At 63.0% G+C, this 24,140-nt stretch overlaps 2 protein-coding genes across 3 annotated transcripts; one reads left to right on the top strand and one right to left on the bottom strand.

The window, feature by feature from the left end:
- Nucleotides 1–2,607: 2,607 nt before the first annotated feature.
- Nucleotides 2,608–10,225, bottom strand: TRIP6 (thyroid hormone receptor interactor 6). Of its 2 annotated transcripts, XM_005279349.5 has the most exons (10): nt 9,454–9,788; nt 8,745–8,943; nt 8,466–8,611; nt 7,899–8,018; nt 6,598–7,188; nt 6,081–6,171; nt 5,333–5,502; nt 4,576–4,754; nt 4,372–4,492; nt 2,608–3,934 (listed from the first exon to the last, which is right to left on the bottom strand). In XM_005279349.5, exons 2-10 carry the CDS (start codon nt 8,932–8,934, stop codon nt 3,803–3,805), a joined length of 1,740 nt encoding a protein of 579 aa, XP_005279406.4. In that variant the 5' UTR covers nt 8,935–8,943; nt 9,454–9,788; the 3' UTR covers nt 2,608–3,802. The 2 variants fall into 2 exon arrangements, with proteins under 2 accessions (XP_005279406.4, XP_042703684.2); XM_042847750.2 differs by lacking the exon at nt 7,899–8,018 and having other exon boundaries at nt 9,454–10,225.
- A 1,722-nt stretch (nt 10,226–11,947) lies between these two features.
- On the top strand, nt 11,948–23,368 carry BCL6B (BCL6B transcription repressor). The gene is made up of 9 exons (XM_065569249.1): nt 11,948–12,230; nt 13,100–13,315; nt 14,241–14,462; nt 14,975–15,466; nt 15,764–15,837; nt 16,344–16,532; nt 17,669–17,799; nt 18,066–18,203; nt 18,836–23,368. Exons 2-9 carry the CDS (start codon nt 13,140–13,142, stop codon nt 18,965–18,967), a joined length of 1,554 nt encoding a protein of 517 aa, XP_065425321.1. The 5' UTR covers nt 11,948–12,230; nt 13,100–13,139; the 3' UTR covers nt 18,968–23,368.
- Nucleotides 23,369–24,140: the final 772 nt, after the last annotated feature.

The following is a 24,140-nucleotide window of genomic DNA, read 5'->3' as shown; positions in this document are numbered from 1 at the left end:
CTGCACACCCCCTCTCCATGCAAAAATAACCCGACCACCCCCAATTTCTGCAGAGGGCCCCAAACTCCGCCAGGGCACCCCCCAATTCCTGCACAGCCCCCCATACACTTCCAACCCCCAATCTACACCGCAGCACCCCCAACTCCCCCGGGAGCACCCCCATCTATGCAACACCCCTTGCTTTTCCCAGAGCCCCGGAATTTCATCACAGCCCCCCTGACATCTGAGGTGCCCCCCCAGGGTATGCAGTACCCTCAACCCCCTGGAACACCCCAAAACTAGACAGCAACAATACTCCATCCCCCCAATCTGTGCGGCACCCCCAAACTCCTCAGGGCTACTCCCAATCTACACAGCACCCCAATCACCATCTGGAGCACCCCAATCTCTATATAGCCCCCCCAAGCTATACAGCACCCCCCAAACCCCAGCATCAGTCCCCCCATCCCTCCTCAATCTCTACAGGACCCCCCAGCCCTCCAATCCCTGCAGCACCCCCAAATTCCCCCTTCCCCCCGCCAGGGGCCCTCTGACCATACCCCCCCCCATCTCACCTGGCTCCCCAGGTGGGGGGCACGGAGCTGGGGGCACTGGCGGGCACCCCAGGGCACAGTGCGGAGCTGGCGAGGAGAAAGAGGAGGAAGAAAAGCGGGGACCTCATGGTGCCAAGGCTCACCCCCAAAACCAGCCGCCTCACACGAAGATGGGAAGCAGCCAAGTCTTGTGTGTGACCAGCGCCCCCCCCCTGCCTGCCTCTTATATACCCCCCCTCCCAGAGGCCAGCCAATGAGCCGCCAGGGGTACGTGGGGGGGGGGTGTGGGCAGGCAGGGGGTGCCAGGAGGGGGGATCCCACCCCCCACAGGGTCCCAGTGGCTCCTCCCCATCCCCACCCAGACTCACACCCCTGGGAGGCAACCAAGCGAAGGAATCGCCGGGGGGTGGGAGGTGGAAGCCTCCTGGGAGGGTCCAGACAGACACAAGAGGGACCCCCCTGCCCCAATTCTGGCCTCTCGCCCCCCTCCCCGTGAGCTGGGGAATTTGTGGGGGGGGGGCAGGGGAGAGTTAAAGACTGTCCAGCACTTGCTTTCTTCCCAAAAAGCCCGCGCCCCCCAACTCCCTCCCACTAGCCAGTCTCCCCCTCCTCAGGGCCAGGTGGGAGCTGGCGCCCCCTAGAGGGGACAGGCCCCTGCCCCATTCCCCAGCTCCCTGCGCCAGCCAGTCCCTGCCCTGGGGCCGGATGGGACCCGGCGTCCCCTGGGAGTGGGGGGGAATCGTTCGTTTCAATGCGCGCCAGCTGCCAGTGCTGAATTCGGGGGGGGGGGATTTAAAAAAAATAACCGTCTCTGCGTTAGAGCTGACCAGTTCTTGACTCGACTGGTCTTTATTCCATCTCGTCTGCACGGCTAAAGAGGAGCCGACCGCTGGATTGAAAAACGAACGAGGAATCATAGTACATTGATAAGGGAAGCAAAAGGGCCACAAAGAGCTGTGGCCTGCACAGTTAAGGACAGTAAGGAGGTGGGTTGTTGTTTTTTTAAATCATACTAAGACAAACAGACATCTAGGAACAACAAACACAGGCCATACTTACAGGGTGGGGGGGCTTTATCCCGGGAAGTGGGGACTCTGAAAGAGATTTGGCCGGCATGGTGGAGGAGCAGCAGCTGAACACGATCTCCCAGGGCGACGCTGTGGCTAAAAGAGCGAATACGCTCCTGGGACGTATAAACAGGGGAATCTGGAGCAGGAGGCGCAGAGAGATGATTTTATCTCTGAATTTGGCCCTTGTGCAACAGCGGCTGGACTCCCGTGTCTGGGTCTGGCGCCCACAATTCAAGACGGACGGGGCTAAATTGGAGATGGAAAAGAGCCACACGAAGGATTAAAGAATTAGAAAACCGGCCGTAGTGGGACCGCCTCACGGAGCGCCAGCGATTTAGCTTAATGCAGAGAAGGTTAAGAGGCGACTTTGAGAGATGATTTCAGGGCAGGCCCGTGGCCGGGGCTGTACAGGTCAGACCGGATCACAGCGGTCCGGGTGTCGGAATCTAGAAAACCCAGGAGATCTGGCTCCCAGCTCCCCTGCTCTAACCCACCAGCCCCCACTCCCCTCCCAGAGCCGGGGAGAGAACCCAGGAGTCCTGGCTCACAGCCCCTCCCTGCTCTAACCCACCAGCCCCCACTCCCCTCCCAGAGGCTGGGAGAGAACCCAGGAGTCCTGGCTCCCAGCGCCCCCCTGCTCTAACCCACCAGCCCCCACTCCCCTCCCAGAGCTGGGGAGAGAACCCAGGGGTCCTGGCTCCCAGCCCTCCCTGCTCTAACCCACCAGCCCCCACTCCCCTCCCAGAGCCGGGGAGAGAACCCAGGAGTCCTGGCTCCCAGCCCCCTCTGCTCTGACCCACCAGCCCCCACTCTCCTCCCAGAGCCGGGGAGCGAACCCAGGAGTCCTGGCTCCCGGCCCCCTGCTCTGACCCACCAGCCCCCACTCCCCTCCCAGAGCCGGGGAGAGAACCCAGGAGTCCTGGCTCCCAGCCCCCCCGCTTAACCCACCAGTCCCCACTCCCCCCCCAGTAACGCCTCTGAACAAAAGAAAGCAGGACATTGTATTGCCAAGAGTGAAAAAACAAATCTTTAATCCATCCCCATGGCCCAGAAAGGGGGAGGGTGTTTATAGAGTCGGGGGGGGGGGGAGAGAGGGTGAAGCATGCAATGGAAATCGTTAATGGTGATGAAGGAACCCCCTCCCCTCCCCCAGCCAGGGATAGAACCCACGAGTCCTGCCCCCCCCCCCACTCCTATTCCCCTCCCAGGAGCGGGGGATGGAACCCAGGCATCCTGATACACACAGCTGGGGGGTTGTTAGGGTCCAAAGGGCCACCCCCAAAACAGGTGGGGAGTCAGGGCTCCTTCGGGGAAGGGGCAGCCCCCCCCCCCATGACCCTCCAAAAAACAAACTGACCCCAAATTTGGGAGAAACCCCAAATCCTGAGCATCCCCCCACCCCTCATCAACTGGTCTCTGAATCCCTGGAGTGGGGAGAAATACAACCCCCCCCCAGTAAGAAATATTGGGGATACCTGCTGGGGAATTAAGGGGCAGACCCCCCCCCCCCCGGGCACAGCTGATATTTCAGCTGAGGGGAGGGGCAGGAGAGAACCTTCCCCGGGAGGGGGCGGGGCCAAGAGGCTGGGGGGCAGGGCCAAGAGAAATGGGGGAGGGGCAAAGAGACAGGTTCACTTCCTGTCCAGCCACCAAGCCCCGCCCCCTGCTTTATACCAGCTGGGGAGGGGGGGGGGTCCAACCTCACCCCAATATTAGAGCAGGGTGAATTCCACCTCTCCTTTTCCTGCCACCCCCCCCCTTGTCTTGACCTTGGGGCCGGGGCTGAGGAATTGGGGGGAGGCAAGGGGCAGAGGGGACCCCAAATTAACAGCTGTTGGCAGAGCAGGGACTCTGGGAGGGCAAACGTGCCCCCAAAGTGAAGGGAGAAATGGGGGGGCAGAGAGGGGTTAATAGATGACAATGGAGCTAGGGGGTAACAAGAAATGGGGGGCTCTGCCCCCCAAAATGATGGGAGAAGTGGCGTGCAGGGAGACCCCAATATTAGATGCCGACATAGCCAGGGGCAGAAATCTGGGGGGCATAAGGCAGGTTCTTTGCCCCCTAGGGGATGGGAGAAACAGGGTGCGGGGGGACCCCAAATTGACTGATACTGAAGCAGCTGCTGGCATTGAGGGCAGACAGGGCCCCCACCCAGGGCAGAGACCTGGGGGTGAGCGGGGAGCTGAGCCCCCCGCGCACTCAGCAGTCAGTGGTGATCTTCGAGGAGAGCTCCTGGATGCGCCGGGCACTGCACGACTTGCACAGGATGTGCCCGTCCAGGGGGTAGCAGCCGCGGCCCTCGCCCTCTGATGACAGCAGCAGCCCGCACTCCTGGGGCGGGGGGACAGAGTCTGTTAGAACCTAGGCGTCCGGGCTCCCAGCCCCCTGCCCTAACCCACCAGCCTCCACTCCCCTCCCAGAGCCGGGGAGAGAACCCAGGAGTCCTGGCTCCCAGCCCCCTTGCCCTAACCCACCAGCCTCCACTCCCCTCCCAGAGCCGGGGAGAGAACCCAGGAGTCCTGGCTCCCAGCCCCCCGGCCCTAACCCACCAGCCTCCACTCCCCTCCCAGAGCCGGGGAGAGAACCCAGGAGTCCTGGCTCCCAGCCCCCCTGCCCTAACCCACCCGCCTCCACTCCCCTCCCAGAGCCGGGGAGAGAACCCAGGAGTCCTGGCTCCCAGCCCCCTGCTCTAAGCCATCGGCCCCCACTCCCCTCCCAGAGCCAGGGAGAGAACCCAGGCATCCGGGCTCCCAGCCCCGCTCCCGCACCTCACACTTGTAGCACCCAATGTGGAAGCTCCGATCCAGGGCCACGATCCTGACCGTCTCCTCCTGCCCGGGCTCGGGCATGATGGCGTTGCCACACACGGAGCAGCGTGGGGCGAACTTCCTGCGGGGCAGAGAGAGGGGAAAGGAGAGCTCAGGGCCGGGCTGACAGGGGGCGGGGCTACAGGCTAGGGGGCGGGGCCGTACCGGTGGAAGTCCTCGATGCAGTGGACCTGGCTGGTGGCGTCCACGGTGAAGGGGACCCCGTCCAGGCAGTGGTGGCAGACGACACAGGTGAAGCACTGGGGGTGATAGGCCTTGCCCATGGCCCGCAGGATCCGGTCCAGGATGGGCTTGGAGCACCTGGAGCATTTCTCCAGCGTCACCTGGAGGGAGGGGAGAGCCGTGGGTCTGGGGCCAGCCCCCCACCCCCGCAGCTGTAACCCACCCGACACCACTCCCCTCGCCGAGCTGGGGAGAGAACCCAAGAGTCCTGGCTCCCAGCCCCCCTGCTCTGACCCACCAGCCCACGCTCCCCTCCCAGAGCCGGGGAGAGAACCCAGGAGTCCTGGCTCCCAGCCCCCCCTGCTCTAACCCACCAGCCCCCACTCCCCTCCCAGAGCCAGGGAGAGAACCCAGGAGTCCTGGCTCCCAGCCCCCCCTGCTCTGACCCACCAGCCCCCACTCCCCTCGTCGAGCTGGGGAGAGAACCCAGGAGTCCGGGCTCCCAGCGCCCCCTGCTCTAACCCACCAGCCCCCACTCCCCTCCCAGAGCCGGGGAGAGAACCCAAGAGTCCGGGCTCCCAGCCCCCCCTACTCTAACCACCAGCCCCCACTCCCCTCCCAGAGCCGGGGAGGGAACCCAGGAGTCCTGGCTCCCAGCCCCCCTGCTCTGACCCACCAGCCCCCATTCCCCTCCCCGCACCGGGGCTAGAACCCAGGTGTCCGGCCCCCCGGCACTCACGACGTAGCAGGCCTCACAGTACGCCCGCCGCTCCATGGCGTAGAAGGGTTGGCCCCGCAGCCGGGCGTGGCAGGTGGTGCAGGTGAAGCAGGGCACATGGAAGACCTGGTCCATGGCCACGCAGCCCGTCCCGTCCCCCACCACGTTCTCCCCACAGCGGGCGCAGCGCCCTGGGGAGAAGGGCAAAGGGGGCAGGGTCACAGGGGGACCCCCAGCTCCTCCGCTGACCCTTCCCCCCACCGCCACAATCACCCCATCCCCCTCCCTGCCCCGCAAGCACTAGCCCCCACCGCCCACCCCCCCCCCCCCGACTCTAGGGTTACCATACATCCGGTTTTTCAAACCCCCGTCCAGGGGGAAATGCCAAAAAGCCGAACATGTCCGGGAAAAATCCTCCCTGGCTTACCTTAGAGCGGGCGCCGGGGGCTGCTGTGCTCCCTGTGCTACCCGCTTCGGGCAACCCCCATGCCTCCAGACCCTGCGCCCCCGGCTGGGCGCTTCCCCTCCTGGGGGCGCAGGGTCTGGGGGCTGCCTGGCAAACCGTGAAGCCGGTAGCGCTCGGGCAGCCCTTTTCGCGTGGCTGGGAGGGAGGGGGAATGCGGGCGCTCAGGGCAGGGAGTGGAGTCAGGGCGGGGACTTTGGGAAAGGGGGTGGGAAGGGGGCGGGGCCAGGGCCCCATGGAGTGTTCTCTTTTTTTATTTTTTAAATATGGTAACCCTACCCGACTCGCGCCCCCTGCCCCCCTCACCGAAGTACTCCCCCGCCGGCGGGTGATTCATGTCGTGCACCAGCTTCCTGGTCAGTCTGTCCAGCTCCTCCTCCGGGCGGCTCGGTGGGGCCTGGGGGAGCGAGAGCTCGGCTGGAGGCTTCGCTCACATTGATCTGCCCCCCCCCCCCCATGAGGGGATACAATCCCCGGCAGGAAAGAACCCAGGAGTCCTGGCTCCCCGCCCCCCTGCTCTAACCCACCAGTCCCCATTCCCCTTCCAGAGCCAGAGAAAGAACCCAGGAGTCCTGGCTCCCAGCCCCTCCCTGTTCTAACTACCAGCCCCCACTCCCCTCCCTGAGCAGGGGAGAGAACCCAGGAGTCCTGGCTCCCAGCCCCCCCTGCTCTAACCCACCAGCCCCCACTCCCCTTCCAGAGCCAGGGAGAGAACCCAGGAGTCCTGGCTCCCAGCCCCCCCTGCTCTAACCCACCAGCCCCCACGCCCCTCCCAGAGGATCTGCCCCCGCTCACACTCCCGTCCCATTCCCTCTCATGTTACCTGGTGCTGGTATCCTCCTCCACCACCAGGGGGCACCTTTCCTGTCACCGCCGTCTCTTCCTTGCCCAGGGTCCCAGTGGCAGCCTGGTACGGACCCCCAGACGCCTCCGCCGGCTTGGCCAGCCCCCCAGCCCCATAGCTCTCCCCCTTGCCTGGCCTCTTGCCGTAACCCCCCGGCTCCAGATACCAGCCCTCCTCCCCCCTGGCGCCCTGCTCCAAGGCGTACTGGGCCCCGTGGCCAGCCTGGGGCGAGGGGGGGGCATAGGCCTGCTCAGCCCGGTGCCTCGGTTGACCGTAACCGAGCACCGGCTGGGCAACTTTGACCTGGACGTTAAAGGCCGGCCCAGCCGATGTGGTATAGGACGCGGGCATGGGCTGCGGGTAGGGCTTATGCCCGGGTGGCACCCGCAGGTAGCCGGCCCCGTACTGGGGAGACGGCCCAGAGGAAGCCGTTGAGGTGGCAGGTTGGGGCGATGGACCGTAGGGCGAGTTCTTGGGGGCGAAAGAGCCCGGCTTGTAGGGGCCAGGCATTTTGGGGGGTCCGGGCTGCGGGGGGCCAGAGGCCGACGGGTACGGGACGGAGTCGAAGTTCTGGAGAAGAAAGGAGAGGAAAGATGAGATGTAGGCTGGTGTGGGGTTTTGGGGGACCCCTCCTGGCTTTGGGGGGGACCCCATATTACCAGCCCCCCAGCCTGCAAATCCACCCCAACCCTAAATGCATTGAAACGCCCATCATTCTCCAAGGAACCCAACTAGTCCATGTTGATCGTCAACTCTTGCTAGGCCAACAGTGACTCAGTGAAACCATCAATAGCTTGTGAACCATGAAGGATGGAAGCACGTCATACCCCGTTGGAAAGCTTAAAGTCTTAGCTTTCCAACGGTGCCTGGCGCTCATCTCTCCGCCCATTGGTTCAGGAGATATTGGGCAATAAAGGAGGGCCCACTGTGACATCCCGTGAGCCACCTCCAGTTCCCTCACCCCGAGGTTCTGGTTGGAACGTGATTTTCGGTGGCCGATTCCTGGGGAACTGGGGGAGGGAGAAAGGGGTGGGTGATACCACCAGAAAACCCAGGAGCTCTACTTTCCAACGGCATCACACGCGGGAGTCTGTGTCCACCGGTTCCAGAGATATCAGGTGCTGGAGTGACCATGCGGTAGGCAGGAGACAGACAAGAAGGTACTCGGAAGGATGGGATTATAGGGACTGAAATCTCAGTAGGGCAGGAGAGACTGTGCCAATGAAAACCCACCGCGTCAACACCCCCTCCCCCAGAACCCTCCCGGGGGGGCTGTTTACCTGCCTCTCCCCCCGGCGTTGCGGGCCGGCGCTCTCCATATCAGCCAACATACTGGTGAGCGAGTCTATTTGGGCGTCGATGCTGGAGGGGCGGTGGGGCCCTGGGTCTAGGGCAGGCCCCTAAGGAAACAGACAATGAGGGTGTGGGGAGAGCGGGGCTGTAAGGTACTACCCAGGCCTGTCAGCTGGGATGATGCAGTCCAGCTGCTGTCCTAGTGGCAGGGAGTTCTGGAGTGTAATGGGAATCAAGCCGCATTCTCCAGGGCAGGAGATGGTCAGGAAGGAGCCTTCCCACGTGCCCCACATGACCAGGGTAGGTGAATTATGGGAAATGTAGGCCTTCTCCAAGGCTGGAGTCAGGACAGGGGGCTGCGTGGGAGGTCAGTCACCCCCCCTTCCACCGGCACGCCAAATGCCTGATTGCCAGGAGAGGTTGGAGGGTGCCCCTCCCCCCGCAGGATGGGTCATACACCAGGCAATTCAACCTCCCAGTTCCTGCCCCACCAGGGACCCCAAGTCCTGTCCCACCTCCCCACTCTCCAGGGACCCCTCTTCCCCCCCTCCTACCTGCATGTGGTACCCGCGTCCGGCAGAGGGGGAGCCACCCCAGGGTGCCCCCGGCTCATCCTTGGTTCCAGGGGGTGATGGATAATGACGCTCTGAGCCAGCCGGGGGGCGGAAACCAGAGGGCAGGGAACGGGACGGGAGGCTGCCTAGAGGGGAGACAGCAAGGGTCAGACCCACAGGCCCCCTCCCTCTGTATTCTCCCCCCGCCCGCCAACTAGCCCTGCCCCCCACCTGGATCAGACCAATCGGGTACTGGGAGGGTGGAAAACGGGTATTTACCAGGGCCCGAAGGCTGGTAGCCCGGCCCGCTCATGCCACCCCCATTCTGCTCCTGGGGGGCCGGCCTGGGGGGCGCGGGGACCGGAGCGTATTTCTTCTGGGGTTTGCAGAGCGCCGGAGCAGAGACCGAGATGCCGGGAGAGCCTGAAGAGTTCGGCTGCTTGGGGGGAAGCCAGGTGGGACCGGACATCTCTGGGACCTGCGGAGGGGAGGAAGGATGCAGAGAGGTTAGGGGGGTGGGCTGGGAGCCAGGACTCCTGGGTTCTCTCCCTGGCTCTGGGAGGGGAGCGGGGGCTGGTGGGTTAGAGCAGAGGGGGCTGGGAGCCAGGACTCCTGGGTTCTCTCCCCGGCTCTGGGAGGGGAGTGGGGTCTGATGAGTTAGAGCAGGGGGGGCTGGGAGCCAGGACTCCTGGGTTCTCCCCCCGGCTCTGGAAGGGGAGTGGGGGCTGGTGGGTTAGAGCGGGGTGGCTGGGAGCCAGGACTCCTGGGTTCTCTCCCCGGCTCTGGGAGGGGAGTGGGGTCTGGTGGTTAGAGAAGGGGGGGCTGGGAGCCAGGACTCCTGGGTTCCCAGGGGCAGAATGGGCTGGAGAGAGGTCCGGGGCCCTGGGGGTGCTAAGGGTGATGGGGTCCCTGGCTCGGGGAGAGGGAGGGGGGGTGTCTCTGATCACGTGGGGGGAATTCCTGCGGGGCGGGGGAACCCGATTCTTACCTGGTTCCGATGGGGGATTCCCAGCTGGGGGGGGGGGTGTCCAAACCCCTCCTGTTCTGCCCCACTCGTGGGGCGGGGGAGGGTCCCAGGCCCGGTGGAGGGAGGGTCCCGGAGGTTCCGGACCCCACCGGCTCCAATCTTCCCACAAAAGTTTTTTTTCTCCTAACTCCCAAAAAAAGTTTTTTTAATGGACCCCTCGGTGACGTCACCACATTCCAGAGGAGACACGTGGGGATGGGAATTCCTACCACTTCCTGTGGGGGGGCATGGGAGGGGCAGGGTAGGACTCCTGGGTTCTTCCCCGGCTCTGGGAGGAGATTGGGGGCTGGGAGCCAGGACTCCGGGTTCTCTCCCGGCGCTGGGGGTGGGTGGGTGGGTTACAGGGGGGCTGGGAACCAGGAGAACTGGGTTCTCTCCCCGACTCAGGGAAGGAACTGCCTGGCTCACGGGTGGGGAATTGGATACAGGGCCTTTCCCCTTCCAGGAGCGTTGGCTCCCATCCCGTCCCGGGTCAGGGACTGGCCGGCCAGCCCAGCTCTGGGGCCCTGGCTCCCCTCCAGCCTTATCAGGAAAGTCTGAACAGCTGTTCGACTGGGGCGAGGTGATCGGGGGTTATGGCTTCTTGTCCTGGCCCGTCAGGCCGGGCACTGCCCATACACAGAATGAAAGACCCTGATCCTAAAAACTGACAGTCTAAAGAGATACAGGAGGGGAAACTGAGGCACAGCAGTAAGGGATAGACCCTACATCACATAACAAAGCTGGGGAGAAAACCCAGGAATCCTGGCTCCCAGCCCCCCCTGCTCTAACCCACCAGCCCCCACTCCCCTCCCAGAGCTAGGGAGAGAACCCAGGAGTCCTGGCTCCCAGCGCCCCCTGCTTTAACCCACCAGCCCCCACTCCCCTCCCAGAGCCGGGGAGAGAACCCAGGAGTCCTGGCTCCCAGCCCCCCCTGCTCTAACCCACCAGCCCCCACTCCCCTCCCAGAGCCCGGGAGAGAACCCAGGAGTCCTGGCTCCCAGCGCCCCCTGCTCTAACCCACCAGCCCCCACTCCCCTCCCAGAGCCGGGGAGAGAACCCAGGAGTCCTGGGCACCCTCCTCTTCCCAGTTCCCCATATCGGACCCAGTTCTGCAGCGCGCCACCTGCTGGGCGAGGGGCCGACACTGCAAGCCAGGGTGATTCTCGGTCCGACATCGCCACCTGCTGGCCACAGGCTGGTGCCGACACATCCCGACACCCGAGTGATTAACCTGTGGGCAGCAGGGGTCACTGGTCTAGATGCGGGGCGGGGCAGGGAGCCAGGACTCCTGGGTTCTCTCCCCAGCTCTGGGAGGGGAGGAGGAGGGGGGGCTGGGAGCCAGGACTCCTGGGTTCTCTCACTGGCTCTGGGAGGGGAGTGGGGGACTAGTGGTTAGAACAGGGGGGATGGGAGCCAGGACTCCTGGGTTCTGTCCCTGGCTACAGATTCTCTAGCTCCCCTCCCCCAACACTACTTTAAGACCTGTCACTGCCTGGGGCACCCCCGCCTGCCCCCCCACACTACTGGGAGTTTCCTGCATTTGTGACTATACCACAATGGACTTTGTGTCCAGAAATCTATCCAGGGACCTCTTGCCCGGCGCTGAGATGCAGCCACCTCTGGGGCGGGGCGGCTGGTTACCCGGGGACCCCTCGCCTGGTGCTGAGATGCAGCCACCTCTGGGGCGGGGCGGCTGGTTACCCGGGGACCCCTCGCCCGGCGCAGAGATGCAGCCACCTCTGGGGCGGGGTGGCTGGTTATACAGGGACCCCTCGTCCCACTGCCCCTCCATGCATCTTTGTCTTGTCTCACTAAGGGTGAGGGTCCAAAACAAATATCCAGTTTCCTCCCCCCGCAATCCCACCACCTTGCCTCCCCCCCGCCCCTGCCCCCGCCACCCCGGGCTCCCCAGCGTAGGCCGGGACAATAGAAGGAAATAGAGCAACTTCATTCAGGGACCGGCCAGTCCCAGCTGCACCCCTCCCTGCTGCAAACCACAGCCTCCCCCCCCCCCCCAATTCCTGGATCTCAAAGGAGAGGGAAGGTGCCTTAGCAGAGCAGTGGGATGAATTGAGCAGGGGGATCAGAGCCAGGACTCCTGGGTTCTCTCCCCGGCTCTGGGAGGGGAGTAGGGGCTGGTGGGTTAGAGCAGGGGGGGCTGGGAGCCAGGACTCCTGGGTTCTCTCCCCGGCTCTGGGAGGGGAGTGGGGGCTGGTGGGTTAGAGCAGGGGGGGCTGGGAGCCAGGACTTCTGGGTTCTCTCCCCGGCTCTGGGAGGGGAGTGGTGTCTAGTGGTTAGAGTGTGGGGGGGGGGGGGCAGGAGCCAGGACTCCTGGGTTCTCTCCCCAGCTCTGGGAGGGGAGTGGGGGCTGGTGGGTTAGAGCAGGGGGCGGGCTGGGAGCCAGGACTCCTGGGTTCTCTCCCCGGCTCTGGGAGGGGAGTGGTGTCTAGTGGTTAGAGCGGGGGGGCTGGGACCTGGGTTTGTTTGTGGATCTTGAAATTGTCCAGCCTTTTTCCTGAAAGGTCTATTAATACTCCCCCCCCTTGAACCCTCCCGCGGCTGGGCCGGGGCGGAAGGATGTGAACTAGAGAGAGAACTTCCCACCCCCTCTCTCAGGACATTATAAGAGACCCCAGCCTGGCTCAGCCATTGGAGGCTGGTTCTCCGGACTGGGGGGTTCAGTTGGGAATTTACACCCAACCCCCCACCCCGAAAGTCCTGCTGGCAGGAAGGTCGGAGGGTCCCTGCTGGTCAGGGTGAGCTGTCACTGCCCAGACACTTGGATTCTCTCCCCGGCTCTGGGAGGGGAGTGGGGGCTAGTGGGTTGGAGCAGGGGGCTGGGAGCCAGGACTCCTGGGTTCTCTCCCCGGCTCTGGGGGTGGGGGCTGGTGGGTTAGAGGAGGGGGGGGGCTGGGAGCCAGGACTCCTGGGTTCTCTACCAGGCTCTGGGAGGGGAGAGTGGGCTGGTGGGCTAGAGGAGGGGGGTACTGGGAGCCAGGACTCCTGGGTTCTCTCCCCGGCTCTGGGAGGGGAGAGTGGGCTGGTGGGCTAGAGGAGGGGGGGTGCTGGGAGCCAGAACTCCTGGGTTCTCTCCCCAGCTCTAGGAGGGGAGAGTGGGCTGGTGGGTTAGAGCAGGGGGGGCAGGGAGCCAGGACTCCTGGGTTCTCTCCCCGGCTTTGGAAGGGGGGTGGGGGCTGGTGGGTTAGAGGAGGGGGGGCGCTGGGAGCCAGGACTCCTGGGTTCTCTACCAGGCTCTGGCAGGGGAGCAGGGGCTGGAGGGTTAGAGCAGAGGGGGCTGGGAGCCAGGACTCCTGGGTTCTCTCCCCGGCTCTGGAAGGGGGGTGGGGGCTGGTGGGTTAGAGCGGGGGGGCTGGGAGCCAGGACTCCTGGGTTCTCTCCCCGGCTTTGGAAGGGGTGTGGTGGGTTAGAGCGGGGGGGCTGGGAGCCAGGACTCCTGGGTTCTCTCCCCGGCTTTGGAAGGGGGGTGGGGGCTGGTGGGTTAGAGCGGGGGGGCTGGGAGCCAGGACTCCTGGGTTCTCTCCCCGGCTTTGGAAGGGGTGTGGTGGGTTAGAGCGGGGGGGCTGGGAGCCAGGACTCCCCTTTGAGTAACCACGTCTCCCCCCAGGCCCTGGCCTGTGGGAACCCCCCCCTCGCCTGCAGACACGATGAGCTCGGGTGGGGCCCGGGGTCCGGGGGGCTCCGTGCGGGAGTTCACGCGTCACGCCAGTGATGTGCTGCTCAACCTGGACCAGCTCCGGCACCGCCGCGCCCTGACCGACGTCACCCTGCTGGTGGGGGGGCGCCCCCTGGTGGCCCACAAGGCCGTGCTCGCTGCCTGCAGGTGAGGGGGGGGGGCTGGGAAGGTCTGGGGGCGTGGCCGGAGAGGGCAGGGGTGGGAAGGGGTGGGCGTGGCTAGAGAGGGGCGTTGCTGTGAACGGGTGTTGTGGGGCTAGAGGGGCGTGGCTGGAGTGGGCTTGCTGGGCTGAGGTGGGCGTGGCCAGGGAGGTCAAGGCTGGAGGCGTGGCTAGAGAGGGTGTTGCTCTGTCTGGTGGGGGCGTGGCTGGGAAGGGGTAGGGCGTGGCTAGAGAGGGCGTGGCTGGGAAGGATTGAGTGTGCCTAGAACGGGAGTGGCTGGGAAGGCTGGGGGCGTGGCTAGGGAGGGCATCAGTCTGTGGTTAGAGGGGCGTGGCCGGGACGGGTGAGGGCGTGGCCAGAGAGGGCGTGGCTGTGTGGCTAGAGAGGGCGGGGCTGGGAACGTGCGGGGGCGTGGCTGTGTGGCTAGAGAGGGTGGGGCTGGGAAGGAGTGGGCGTGGCTAGCGAGGGCGTGGCTGTGCAGCGGTGGGCGCGGCTGTGAGGGGGCACTGCGGGTAGGGGGCGTAGTTGGGAAGGGTGGGGCGCAGCTGGGTGGGGACATGGGGGCGGGCATGGCTGAGGGGCTCATGGGGGCGGGCTTTGCATCGTGGCCGTGGGGCGGGTCTGTGTGGGGCACGGGGCGGGGGGCAGTGACATGGCTGGAAGTTGGTGGGACCACCCAGCAAGGGGGGGCCACGCCCATCTGCATCCACAGCTGGGGGCGCCAGGCCAGAGTCTGAGCCCCTATCCGGGTGGGGGAGAAGGGGCTGAGGAGGCGTGGCCATGGGGAGGCTGAGGCTGGGCCACGCCCCATTGTGGGACGGGGAGGCGTGGCCACAGGGGAGGTGTGGTCTGTCTGGGAGTTGTAGTCCCCTAACCCTTCTCCCCCCCCCCACACCCCCACCCCCCGCCAGTGGCTTCTTCTACTCCATCTTCCTGGCCCAGGGGGGCAGCGAGGTCAGTGTCATCACCCTGCCTGGATCCATCCAGCCCGGGGGCTTCCAGGCCCTGCTGGATTTCATGTACACCTCCCGCCTGCCCCTCACCCCAGCCTCCGTCCCAGCCCTGCTCAGCGCTGCCACCTACCTGCAGATGGAGCACGTGGTGGACGCCTGTCACCGCTTCGTCCAGGCCAGGTAGGGGGCGCCCCAGGGCGGGGACTGGCTGGCTTAGGGGGCGGGGAATGGGGCAGGGGCCTGGCCCCTCTAGGGGGCGCTGGCTCCCACCCGGCCCCAGGACGGGGACTGGCTGGCTCAGGGGGGTGGGGGAATGGGGCAGGGGCCTGGCCCCTCTAGGGGGCGCTGGCTCCCACCCGGCCCCAGGGCAGGGACTGGCTGGCTCAGGGGGGCGGGGAATGGGGCAGGGGCCTGTCCCCTCTAGGGGGCGCCGGCTCCCACCCGGCCCCAGGGCGGGGACTGGCTGGCTCAGGGGGGCGGGGAACGGGGCAGGGGCCTGTCCCCTCTAGGGGGCGCCGGCTCCCACCCGGCCCCAGGGCAGGGACTGGCTGGCTCAGGGGGGCGTGGAATGGGGCAGGGGCCTGTCCCCTCTAGGGGGCGCCGGCTCCCACCCAGCCCCAGGGCGGGGACTCGCTCAGAGCAGGGGGGGAGTGGGTAGCTGCCCCCCTTCATTTCATCCTTCTCTCTTGCAGTTACGACCGCGCTAGCTTCTACTCCAAGCCGCTCCCCTCCCCAGCAGACCCCAAGCCCCAGGACCCCCTCCAAGGACCTCCAGACGCCAGTGGGACGGTGCCCGCAGGGGGTCTCCACCCAGAGGGGCCGAGCCCAGGGGCCCCCCTGCGATCGGTTCCAGCCAGGCCTCCGGCGAAGGATTCTGGAGGGGCACCCCCAGGGGGGGAGCGGGGCCCCCCCCACAGCCCGTCGCGCTCCAAGGGGCACCCCGCCACCCCCCGCGAGTCCAGCGGCTGCGTCCCCGACCCCAAAGCCTGCAACTGGAAGAAATACAAGTTCATCGTCCTGAACTCCCTGCGGGAGGAGGGGGTGGGGGGAGGAGGCGGGGCCGGTCCCCAGCCCCCCGGCCCCCTGTCCCCTCCCGAGCCCCCGGCCGGTGGAGACCGAGGCGTCTGCCGTGGCGGGGAAGACGAGGGCGGCCCCAGGACCCAGCATGACAGCGCCCCCTGCGGGTGAGTTGCTGAGCTGGGGGGAGGGGCGACCGGTCCCATATACGGGGGAGGGGCACCTGGTCCCATATACGCTGGGAGGGGGAGGAGCGCCCAGTCCCATACACTGAGTGGGGGAGGGGTGCCCGGTCCCGTACATCAGTTGAGAGGGGTGCCAGGTCCCATATATTGCGGGGGAGAGGCACCCGGTCCATATGCTGAGCCGGTGGGGGGAGGAGAGGCACTTGTTCCATATGCTGAGGGGGGGGAGGAGCTATGCCTCTTGATAGCTAAGCCCCTCCCTTTCCCATCTCCCCGCAGGCCGCCCCCCGCCCCATCACCGTGCCCCCTGTGCACCCAGCGCCTTCCCCAGGGGCCGCCCCAGCCCGCAGCAGGTGAGGGGCGAGGAAGGGGGCTCAGGCCCATGCACTGGGAGGGGGGAGGGGCCGGTCCCATACGCGCTGTGGGGTGGGGGGGAGGGACTGGTCTCATATACACACTGTGGGGGTAGGGGCCGGTCCCATACACGCTGTGGGGTGGGGGAGGAGCCGGTCTGATACGCACTGTGGGGTGGGGGAGGGGCCGGTCCCATACACGCTGTGGGGTGAGGGAGGGGCCGGTCTGATACGCACTGTGGGGTGAGGGAGGAGCCGGTCCCATACGCACTGTGGGGTGAGGGAGGAGCCGGTCCCATACACGCTGTGGGGTGAGGGAGGGGCTGGTCCCATATGCGCTGTGGGGCAGGGGAGGGGCCGGTCCCATACACATCTGGGGTGGGGGGAGGGGCCGGTCCCATACACTCTGTTTGGGGGTCAGACAGCCCCATATGCTGCGGAGTGGGCTCTGAGTATTGGGGAGCCCCCCGGGCCATGCCCTGAACCTTCTCACCCCTCCTCCGCAGGTGCAGGGCCATACGGCTGCGGGGCCTGCGAGCTGGGCCTGGACGAGGAGGAGGGGGAGGAAGGGGGGGCGGCCGGGGGGCAGGCCCCGGCGGCCGCCCCCCACGACAACAAACCGTTCAAGTGCCAGCTCTGCCGCTCAGCCTTTCGCTACAAGGGCAACCTGGCCTCCCACCGCGCCGTCCACACCGGTATGGAGCGCTGAGGGGCGGGACCTGGGAGAGGGGTGGGGGTGGGGAGGGGTGAGAGGGGTCAATGGGAAGTGGGAGGGACCAGGTGAGGTGGATGGAGTCAGGAAGGGACCAGGGGGAGGGGTCAATGGGAGGGACCAGATGAGGTGGGTGGAGTCAGGAAGTGATTGGGGGAGGGGTCAATGGGAGGTGGGAGGAACAGGGGAGGTGGGTGGAGTCAGGAAGCGATCAGGGGGAGGGGTCAATGGGAGGTGGGAGGAACAAGGGGAGGTGGGTGGAGTCAGGAAGCGATCAGGGGGAGGGGTCAGTGGGAGGTGGGAGGAACAGGGGAGGTGGGTGGAGTGAGGAAGCGATCAGGGGGAGGGGTCAATGGGAGGTGGGAGGAACAAGGGGAGGTGGGTGGAGTCAGGAAGCGATCAGGGGGAGGGGTCAATGGGAGGTGGGAGGAACAGGGGAGATGGGTGGAGTCAGGAAGCGATCAGGGGGAGGGGTCAATGGGAGGTGGGAGGAACAAGGGGAGGTGGGTGGAGTCAGGAAGCGATTGGGGGAGGGGTCAATGGGAGGTGGGAGGAACAGGGGAGGTGGGTGGAGTCAGGAAGCGATCGGGGGAGGGGTCAATGGGAGATGGGAGGAACAAGGGGAGGTGGGTGGAGTCAGGAAGCGATCAGGGGGAGGGGTCAATGGGAGGTGGGAGGAACAAGGGGAGGTGGGTGGAGTCAGAAAGCGATCAGGGGGAGGGGTCAATGGGAGGTGGGAGGAACAGGGGAGGTGGGTGGAGTCAGGAAGCGATCAGGGGGAGGGGTCAATGGGAGGTGGGAGGAACAGGGGAGGTGGGTGGAGTCAGGAAGCGATCAGGGGGAGGGGTCAATGGGAGGTGGGAGGAACAAGGGGAGGTGGGTGGAGTCAGGAAGGGATCAGGGGGAGCGGTCCAGGGGAGGTGGGAGTGGTCAGGGGCAGTTGGAGGGCTCATGGAGAGGGGTCAGAAGGGAGGTGGGAGGGGCCAAAGAGGGGACAGGAAGGGGGTCAGGGGATTGTGAGAGGGGTCAGTGGGAGGGGACGGGAGGCTGTGCGGAACAGGAGAACGGTGGGGGGCTGTGCCACCCCCTAGCTGCCCCCTCTCTCCCCCCACCCCCCAGGTGAGAAGCCGTACCGCTGTGGAATCTGCGGGGCCCAGTTCAACCGGCCGGCGAACCTCAAAACCCACTCACGGATCCACTCAGGGGAAAAGCCCTACAAGTGTGAGACCTGCGGCTCCAGCTTCGTGCAGGTGGGGGCGGGGGGCGGGAGGGCATGGGGTAGGCTCTGTGGGAGTTGGGTGGAGAGATGGGGGGCTGTGAAGGGTTGGCTTGGGGCAAGGAGGGGGGAGAGAAACTCAGGCAATCAATAAGGGCCAACATCTAATGGTGGTAACAGTGGGATCTGCAGCCCCTGGTTCCCATAGAGTCCAATGGGAAGCAGGCCTCCCTAGTGGCCAGGCCAGGTACTGCAGCCCCCTGGAATCCGATCACGTTCTCCGTCTCCCCCCGCCCGCAGGTCGCCCACCTCCGGGCCCACGTGTTGATCCACACGGGTGAAAAGCCCTACCCTTGCGAGACGTGCGGGACCCGCTTCCGGCACCTACAGACACTCAAGAGCCACATCCGGATCCACACGGGCGAGAAACCATATCACGTGAGTGGGGGGGGAGCAGGGGGGGACAGGACTCCTGGGTTCTCTGCCCAGCTCTGGGACGGGAGTGGGGGCTGGTGGGTTAGAGCAGGGGGGGGCTGGGAGCCAGGACTCCTGGGTTCTCTCCTCAGCTCTGGGAAGGGAGTGGGGGCTGGTGGGTTAGAGCAGGGGGGGGCTGGGAGCCAGGACTCCTGGGTTCTCTCCCCTGCTCAGGGAGGGGAGTGGGGGCTGGTAGTTAGAACAGGGAGGGGCTGGGAGCCAGGACTCCTGGGTTCTCTCCCCGGCTCTGGGACGGGAGTGGGGGCTGGTGGGTTAGAACAGGGGGGCTGGGAGCCAGGACTCCTGGGTTCTCCCCCCCCAGCTCTGGGACGGGAGTGGGGGGCTGGTGGGTTAGACCGGGGGGGCTGGGAGCCAGGACTCCTGGGTTCTCTCCCCAGCTCTGGGACGGGAGTGGGGGCTGGTGGGTTAGAACAGGGGGGGTCTGGGAGCCAGGACTCCTGGGTTCTCTCCCCGGCTCTGGGACGGGAGTGGGGGCTGGTGGGTTAGAGCAGGGGGGGGCTGGGAGCCCGGACTCCTGGGTTCTCCCCCCCCCAGCTCAGGGCGCTGACCCCTGCTCTCTTGTGGCCCCCCCGCAGTGCGAGACCTGCCACCTGCACTTCCGGCACAAGAGCCAGCTGCGCTTGCACCTGCGGCAGAAGCACGGGGCCGTCACCAACACCAAGATTCGCTACGCGGTGCTGGCCGGCCCGTCCGGCGCCCGCTGCTGAACGGGGACCGCGCTTCCTCCCCCTCCCATCAGGGGGCAGGAGAGAGACACCGCTCTCCTCCCCCACCCTGCATGGCTGCCACCTTCGCTCCTGCCAGCAGGGAGCGTTGTCTCGGGGTAGGGGGAATTCCTGTCCCGTCAGGAGGGGCCCGCTGGTCGTGAACCCCTTTCATGGCATGTGTTGTCCTGTGGCGTCTGGGCTGGGGTGCTATGGGACGTGGGGGGGCTATGGGATGCAGGAGGGTGGTCTCTCTAGTCTATAGAGGACCCAGTTCTCCGTGTGTGTGTGTGGACAGAGTGTATATGCACCCTGTGTTTTAAAGTGGGTCTGCCATTTTGCCTGCCCCCCCCCCAAGCTGGGGAGGGAACCCAGGAGTCCTGGCTCCCAGCCCCCCCTGCACTAACACACCACTCCCCTCCCAGAGCTGGGGAGAGAACCCAGGAGTCCTGGCTCCCAGCCCCCCCTGCACTAACACACCACTCCCCTCCCAGAGCTGGGGAGGGAACCCAGGAGTCCTGGCTCCCAGCCCCCCCTGCTCTAACCCACCAGCCCCCACTCCCCTCCCAGAGCTGGGGAGAGAACCCAGGAGTCCTGGGTTCTTTAAGTGTGGCACAGGAAGTGATGTCAGAGCTCTGCAGGCAGAGCATCCTGAGAGACCACACCCCCCACTTGTCTTAGCTACTTAATTTTCAATTGATTTATGTTTTCTTCTGGAAGACAATATCTCATTTGGTTAAACCGGTTTCAATCCAGAGTCACTCTGAATTCTCTCCCACCCTGGACATCGCCATGGACAACTGATGACGCTGGCTTGATGTTGGCTTAACTGAAATCAGCAGTTGCCAGTTGTGCCTAGACTTCAGTGAAGTTCTAATCACGATCTAAATCTGGGAGGAGTGACTGATTTAACCACCCTGGAAGTCTCTCTAGCCAGCTCATTGTAGCGCTGCAGTTTTGGTGACACTAGTGTCAACCCCGAGGCACTCCAGTTAAGTTCTCAGCGAGGTTGGACATCTTTAGGGACACCGGATGTCTCTGGTTTGACAGCAGTTTAATCAAAATCAGGAGTCACTAGCTGTCCATGAAGACCTCAAAGACATTCTTGTCCAGTCTCTAAACTTCTGTGGATTGACTCTGGATTGACTCTGATTTTACTAAAATCCAGATTCACCATTTGTCTACAGAGTCTTTACTGAAGATCTAGCCTACCCTAGAAGTCTCTATGGACAACTGGTGACTCCAGAGTTTTGTTTAAACCAGTTTTAATACAGAGTCACTCCAGTTAAGCTTTCCCCTACCTACAATGTCTCTATGGACAACTGGTGACTCCAGCTTGATGCTGGTTTAAGGTGTTGTCTTTTCTTTTTCACAAAGGTTCTTTAAAGAATTAAATGTATTTTTTTGCTGACAGTGGCTTTTTCTGACCCGTATCTATCTATATTTTTTTAATTACTCCCCAAGTTGAGGGGTGTATTTTTTGTTACTTTTAATTTGCTTTGCAATGTTAGTGCTTGGAGCAAATGGAAAAGGCGTTTGTAGCTCGGCCACTTGACCCTGTGTTAGTTAGTTGCCCGCTCTAGATGGTCCTAGAGTCATATTGGGGCAGGTCCGTTGCAAAAGGGTTCTTGATGTGTTGGAGATCTCTGGAAGCGTGAGGTGTAGCAAAGCAAGGAGTTTGATTCTAAAGTCTGGGGACATTCTGGAGATTATCTGGTTGGAGTCTAGAACCTAAGGTATCCGGTGTTCAGGGCTATGTTATCCAGCATTTAAATGTTCCACCATCTGAGTGTAGAACACCCACATTTATCTGGATATGGGATCATGGGATCCAGAACATTTGAGGTGTCTTGTCTACTGGATTGTGGGTTCTAGACTGTGTTCTTCTGGAGTCTACATATTCCAGCTCCAGAGTCCAGATCCTCTGAGGTCTTCTCTTTACGGAATCCTGGGTTCCAGAATCTGTATTTTCTGAATCTAAATATTCCATCCACCGAGTCTGGAGCCTCTCGAATCAAAGGTTTCAGGAGCAGAGGTTCTGGATTGTTAAAATGTAGATGATCCAGGCCCCCATCACATATTGCCTCTGAGGTTGTCTGGCTATGGGTTCCTGACTTCCAGGCCTTTTTCTCAATAATACCTCTCCAGATACTAGAACCTCTGAGGCCTCCTGTCTACCAGATCCTGGGTTTTAGGTTCTTTGGAGTCTCTGTCTCCAGATTGTGGAACCGCTCAGCTCAAGGGCTTCTGGAGCAGGGGTTCTAGATTATTAATCTGTAACCCTTCCATATTCACTTTGCCAGATGGCCTTTGGGCATTTCATAGAATCATAGAATATCAGGGTTGGAAGGGACCTCAGGAGGTCATCTAGTCCAACCCCGAAAGCTCAAGTTCTGGAGACCAAAGCTAGAGTGACGCAGAGTCTCTGGTCCCAGCTAAGGTTCTAGATTGTCATTGGATGAGTGTAGAACACAACTGATTGATGGGCTGTATCATTCAATCAGGAATCCCTCTGGATCTGGAATACTGCAGGGTGGAAGATATATGGCACGGGTGGGGGAACAGAAGAACTGATGCAATACGTTGCAAGGACTGAGACCCCATCCCCTACTCCCCCAAAACAATTAAAGTCAGAGCAGGTTACTGGGGCAAGAGAGGGATCTGGGATCACAGTGGCCCTAGAATAAAGCTCAAAACTTCAGCAACAACTGGTCTTTGCTGCTCCAGAAGAGGTCTGGAACCTCTGGTGCTTCACGGTATGTGGGGAAAAGGGAGGGAGCTGTGGTTTTGGAATGAGGTGGGAAGTTTATTGCCTTCCAATTGCCAGGGGGAAAAACAAATGGGAAAAGAGAGTCTAGAATAGCATAGTCTAAAACAACCTAGGAATGGATACAAATATCAGCGGGTAGCCGTGTTAGTCTGTATCCACACAAACAACTCCTTGTTGTTTTTTTAGGAATAGATAGTGTGGCGTAGAATGGATAATGGAACCTACAATCAATGTAGAGTAAAGTCTAGAATAGATAGTCCATTCTAGAACTGATGACATAGGAATGGATTGCGTGGTCTAGAACAGATTGCCCAATCGAGAATCAATAGATTGGGAAGGGTTATGCCAGCCTAGAACGGATTGCCTAGGAATGAAAAGACCTGTCTAGAATGAAAACACAATCTAGAACACATAGTCTCTGAACAGTTTGTGCTGTCTGGAACAGACTGTGCTGCCTATAATGGAGAGTACAACCTAGGATGGCAAGCGTAGTCTAGAATTCATGAACAAGAAATGGATAACACCACCCAGGACTGCACAGTCTAGTACTGATAACCTAGGTATGGACAGCCCAGTCTAGAATGATAGCCCAAATCTAGAAACCATAGCTTAGGAAGGGATGCCGCAGCCTGGACCATATAGCACCATCTAGAATGGATAGTATAGTCTAGAACTGATGACATATGAATGGATAGCATAGTCTAGAACAGATCGGCCAATCTAGAATTGATAGCTTAGGCAGGGATACCGCAGCCTGGACCCATATAGCACCATCTAGAATGACTAGCCTAGGAAGGCTAGCACTTTCTAGAATGGCTAATCCAGTCTAGAAGGTTGGGTGGTTTAGATTGGCTAGCCTAGGAGTAGTCTAGACCTGATAGGTTGGGATCAGGTGACCATCCACACAACGGGACTGTAGACGGACCAGGAACACACACATCTCCCATCTCCTACTCCCAACCTAGTCGGGGTCAGTTCTTCTCTCTATCACGCACAGGTTCACCCAACGATGGGACCGGTTCCCATTACCAAGGTAGTCTTTGCCGCTGGGTAGATACACAGGGCAGCCTAGAGGGGACAGGCCCCGTGTCCCATCCCCCACCCCCTGAGCTGGCCAGTCGCCCTGTCATGGGGCTGGATATGGAGCCGGCGCCCCCTAGAGGGGACCGGCCCCGTGCCCCATTCCCTGCTCCCTTGAGCCAGCCAGTCCCTGGCCTGGGGCCGGATGGAAGCTGGCGCCCCCTAGAGGGGACCAGCCCCGTGCCCCATTCCCTGCTCCTTTGAGCCAGCCAGTCCCTGGCCTGGGGCCGGATGGAAGCTGGCGCCCCCTAGAGGGGAAATGTAACAGTTATTCCTAGTGCTGGCTACTGGAGAGGTGCAGTGGCAGATTTAACCTCCTGCCACCCCCTCGTAGTTCTTCTGGGATTTGAACACCCCCTGCCCCACCCCCTGCCCCACCCCCAGCTACAAGCATATGTTGCTGGGAAACATGCAAACGGGGGTAACTTGCAGAGGTGGGACTATTCTATATTGACACCGAACACTGCGGGACAAAATGTACTTTCAAGTCACGGCTCCGCCTCAGTGGTCCGGTGGGGGAGGGGTTTGGGTCGGGCGGGGGTTGGGGGTGTATTTTGAGCGGATTTGGGGGTATCTGTCAAAAGCTGGTTCTGGCCCCACACCCTGTAGCACCTCAACCCGCGGCTCGGTGGCTGCTTTCAATAAAGCTGTTTTGGACAGAGGCACTGGTGGATTTTGTTTAGCAAGGCCCTGCCTGTCTGTGGAGAGCGCCCCCCGCTGAGCCCCCTGCCCCGCTCCCTGCCCCACAGCGCCACCCTGGGGCCAGCCCCCTGCCAGGGGAGAGCGCCCCCCGCTGAGCCCCCTGCCCCGCTCCCTGCCCCACAGCGCCACCCTGGGGCCAGCCCCCTGCCAGGGGAGAGTGCCCCCTGCTGAGCCCCCCCTGCCCCACTCCCTACCCCACAGCGCCCCCTAGCGCCGCCCTGGGGCCAATGCTCCCAGCACTGAGATGCAGCCACCTCTGGGGGTGGGGGAAGAAGAGGAAAGGAAAGAAAGTCCTCACTCAGACACAAATGCCCACAACAGATCCCACCCAGCTACCTCAATCCAGTGTCCCTTGCGGGGACTGGATGACCAGTTCTTCCGGGATCCAGTCTTTAGTTTTACCATTTGACTCTCGCAGGGCAGTGGGGTCTGGTGGGTTAGAGCAGGGGGGGACTGGGAGCCAGGACTCCTGGGTTCTCTCCCTGGCTCTGGGAGGGCAGTGGGGTCTGGTGGGTTAGAGCAGGGGGGCTGGGAGCCAGGACTCCTGGGTTCTCTCCCTGGCTCTGGAAGGGGAATGGGGCCTGGTGGTTAGAGCAGGGGGGGCTGGGAGCCAGGACTCCTGGG

Source organism: Chrysemys picta, chromosome 16 (assembly GCF_011386835.1).
Source record: "Chrysemys picta bellii isolate R12L10 chromosome 16, ASM1138683v2, whole genome shotgun sequence".
In the NCBI taxonomy this organism is placed as follows: domain Eukaryota; kingdom Metazoa; phylum Chordata; order Testudines; family Emydidae; genus Chrysemys; species Chrysemys picta.
The sequence above is the reverse complement of the archived record's forward strand: the minus strand, read 5'-3'. Positions and strand labels throughout refer to the sequence as shown.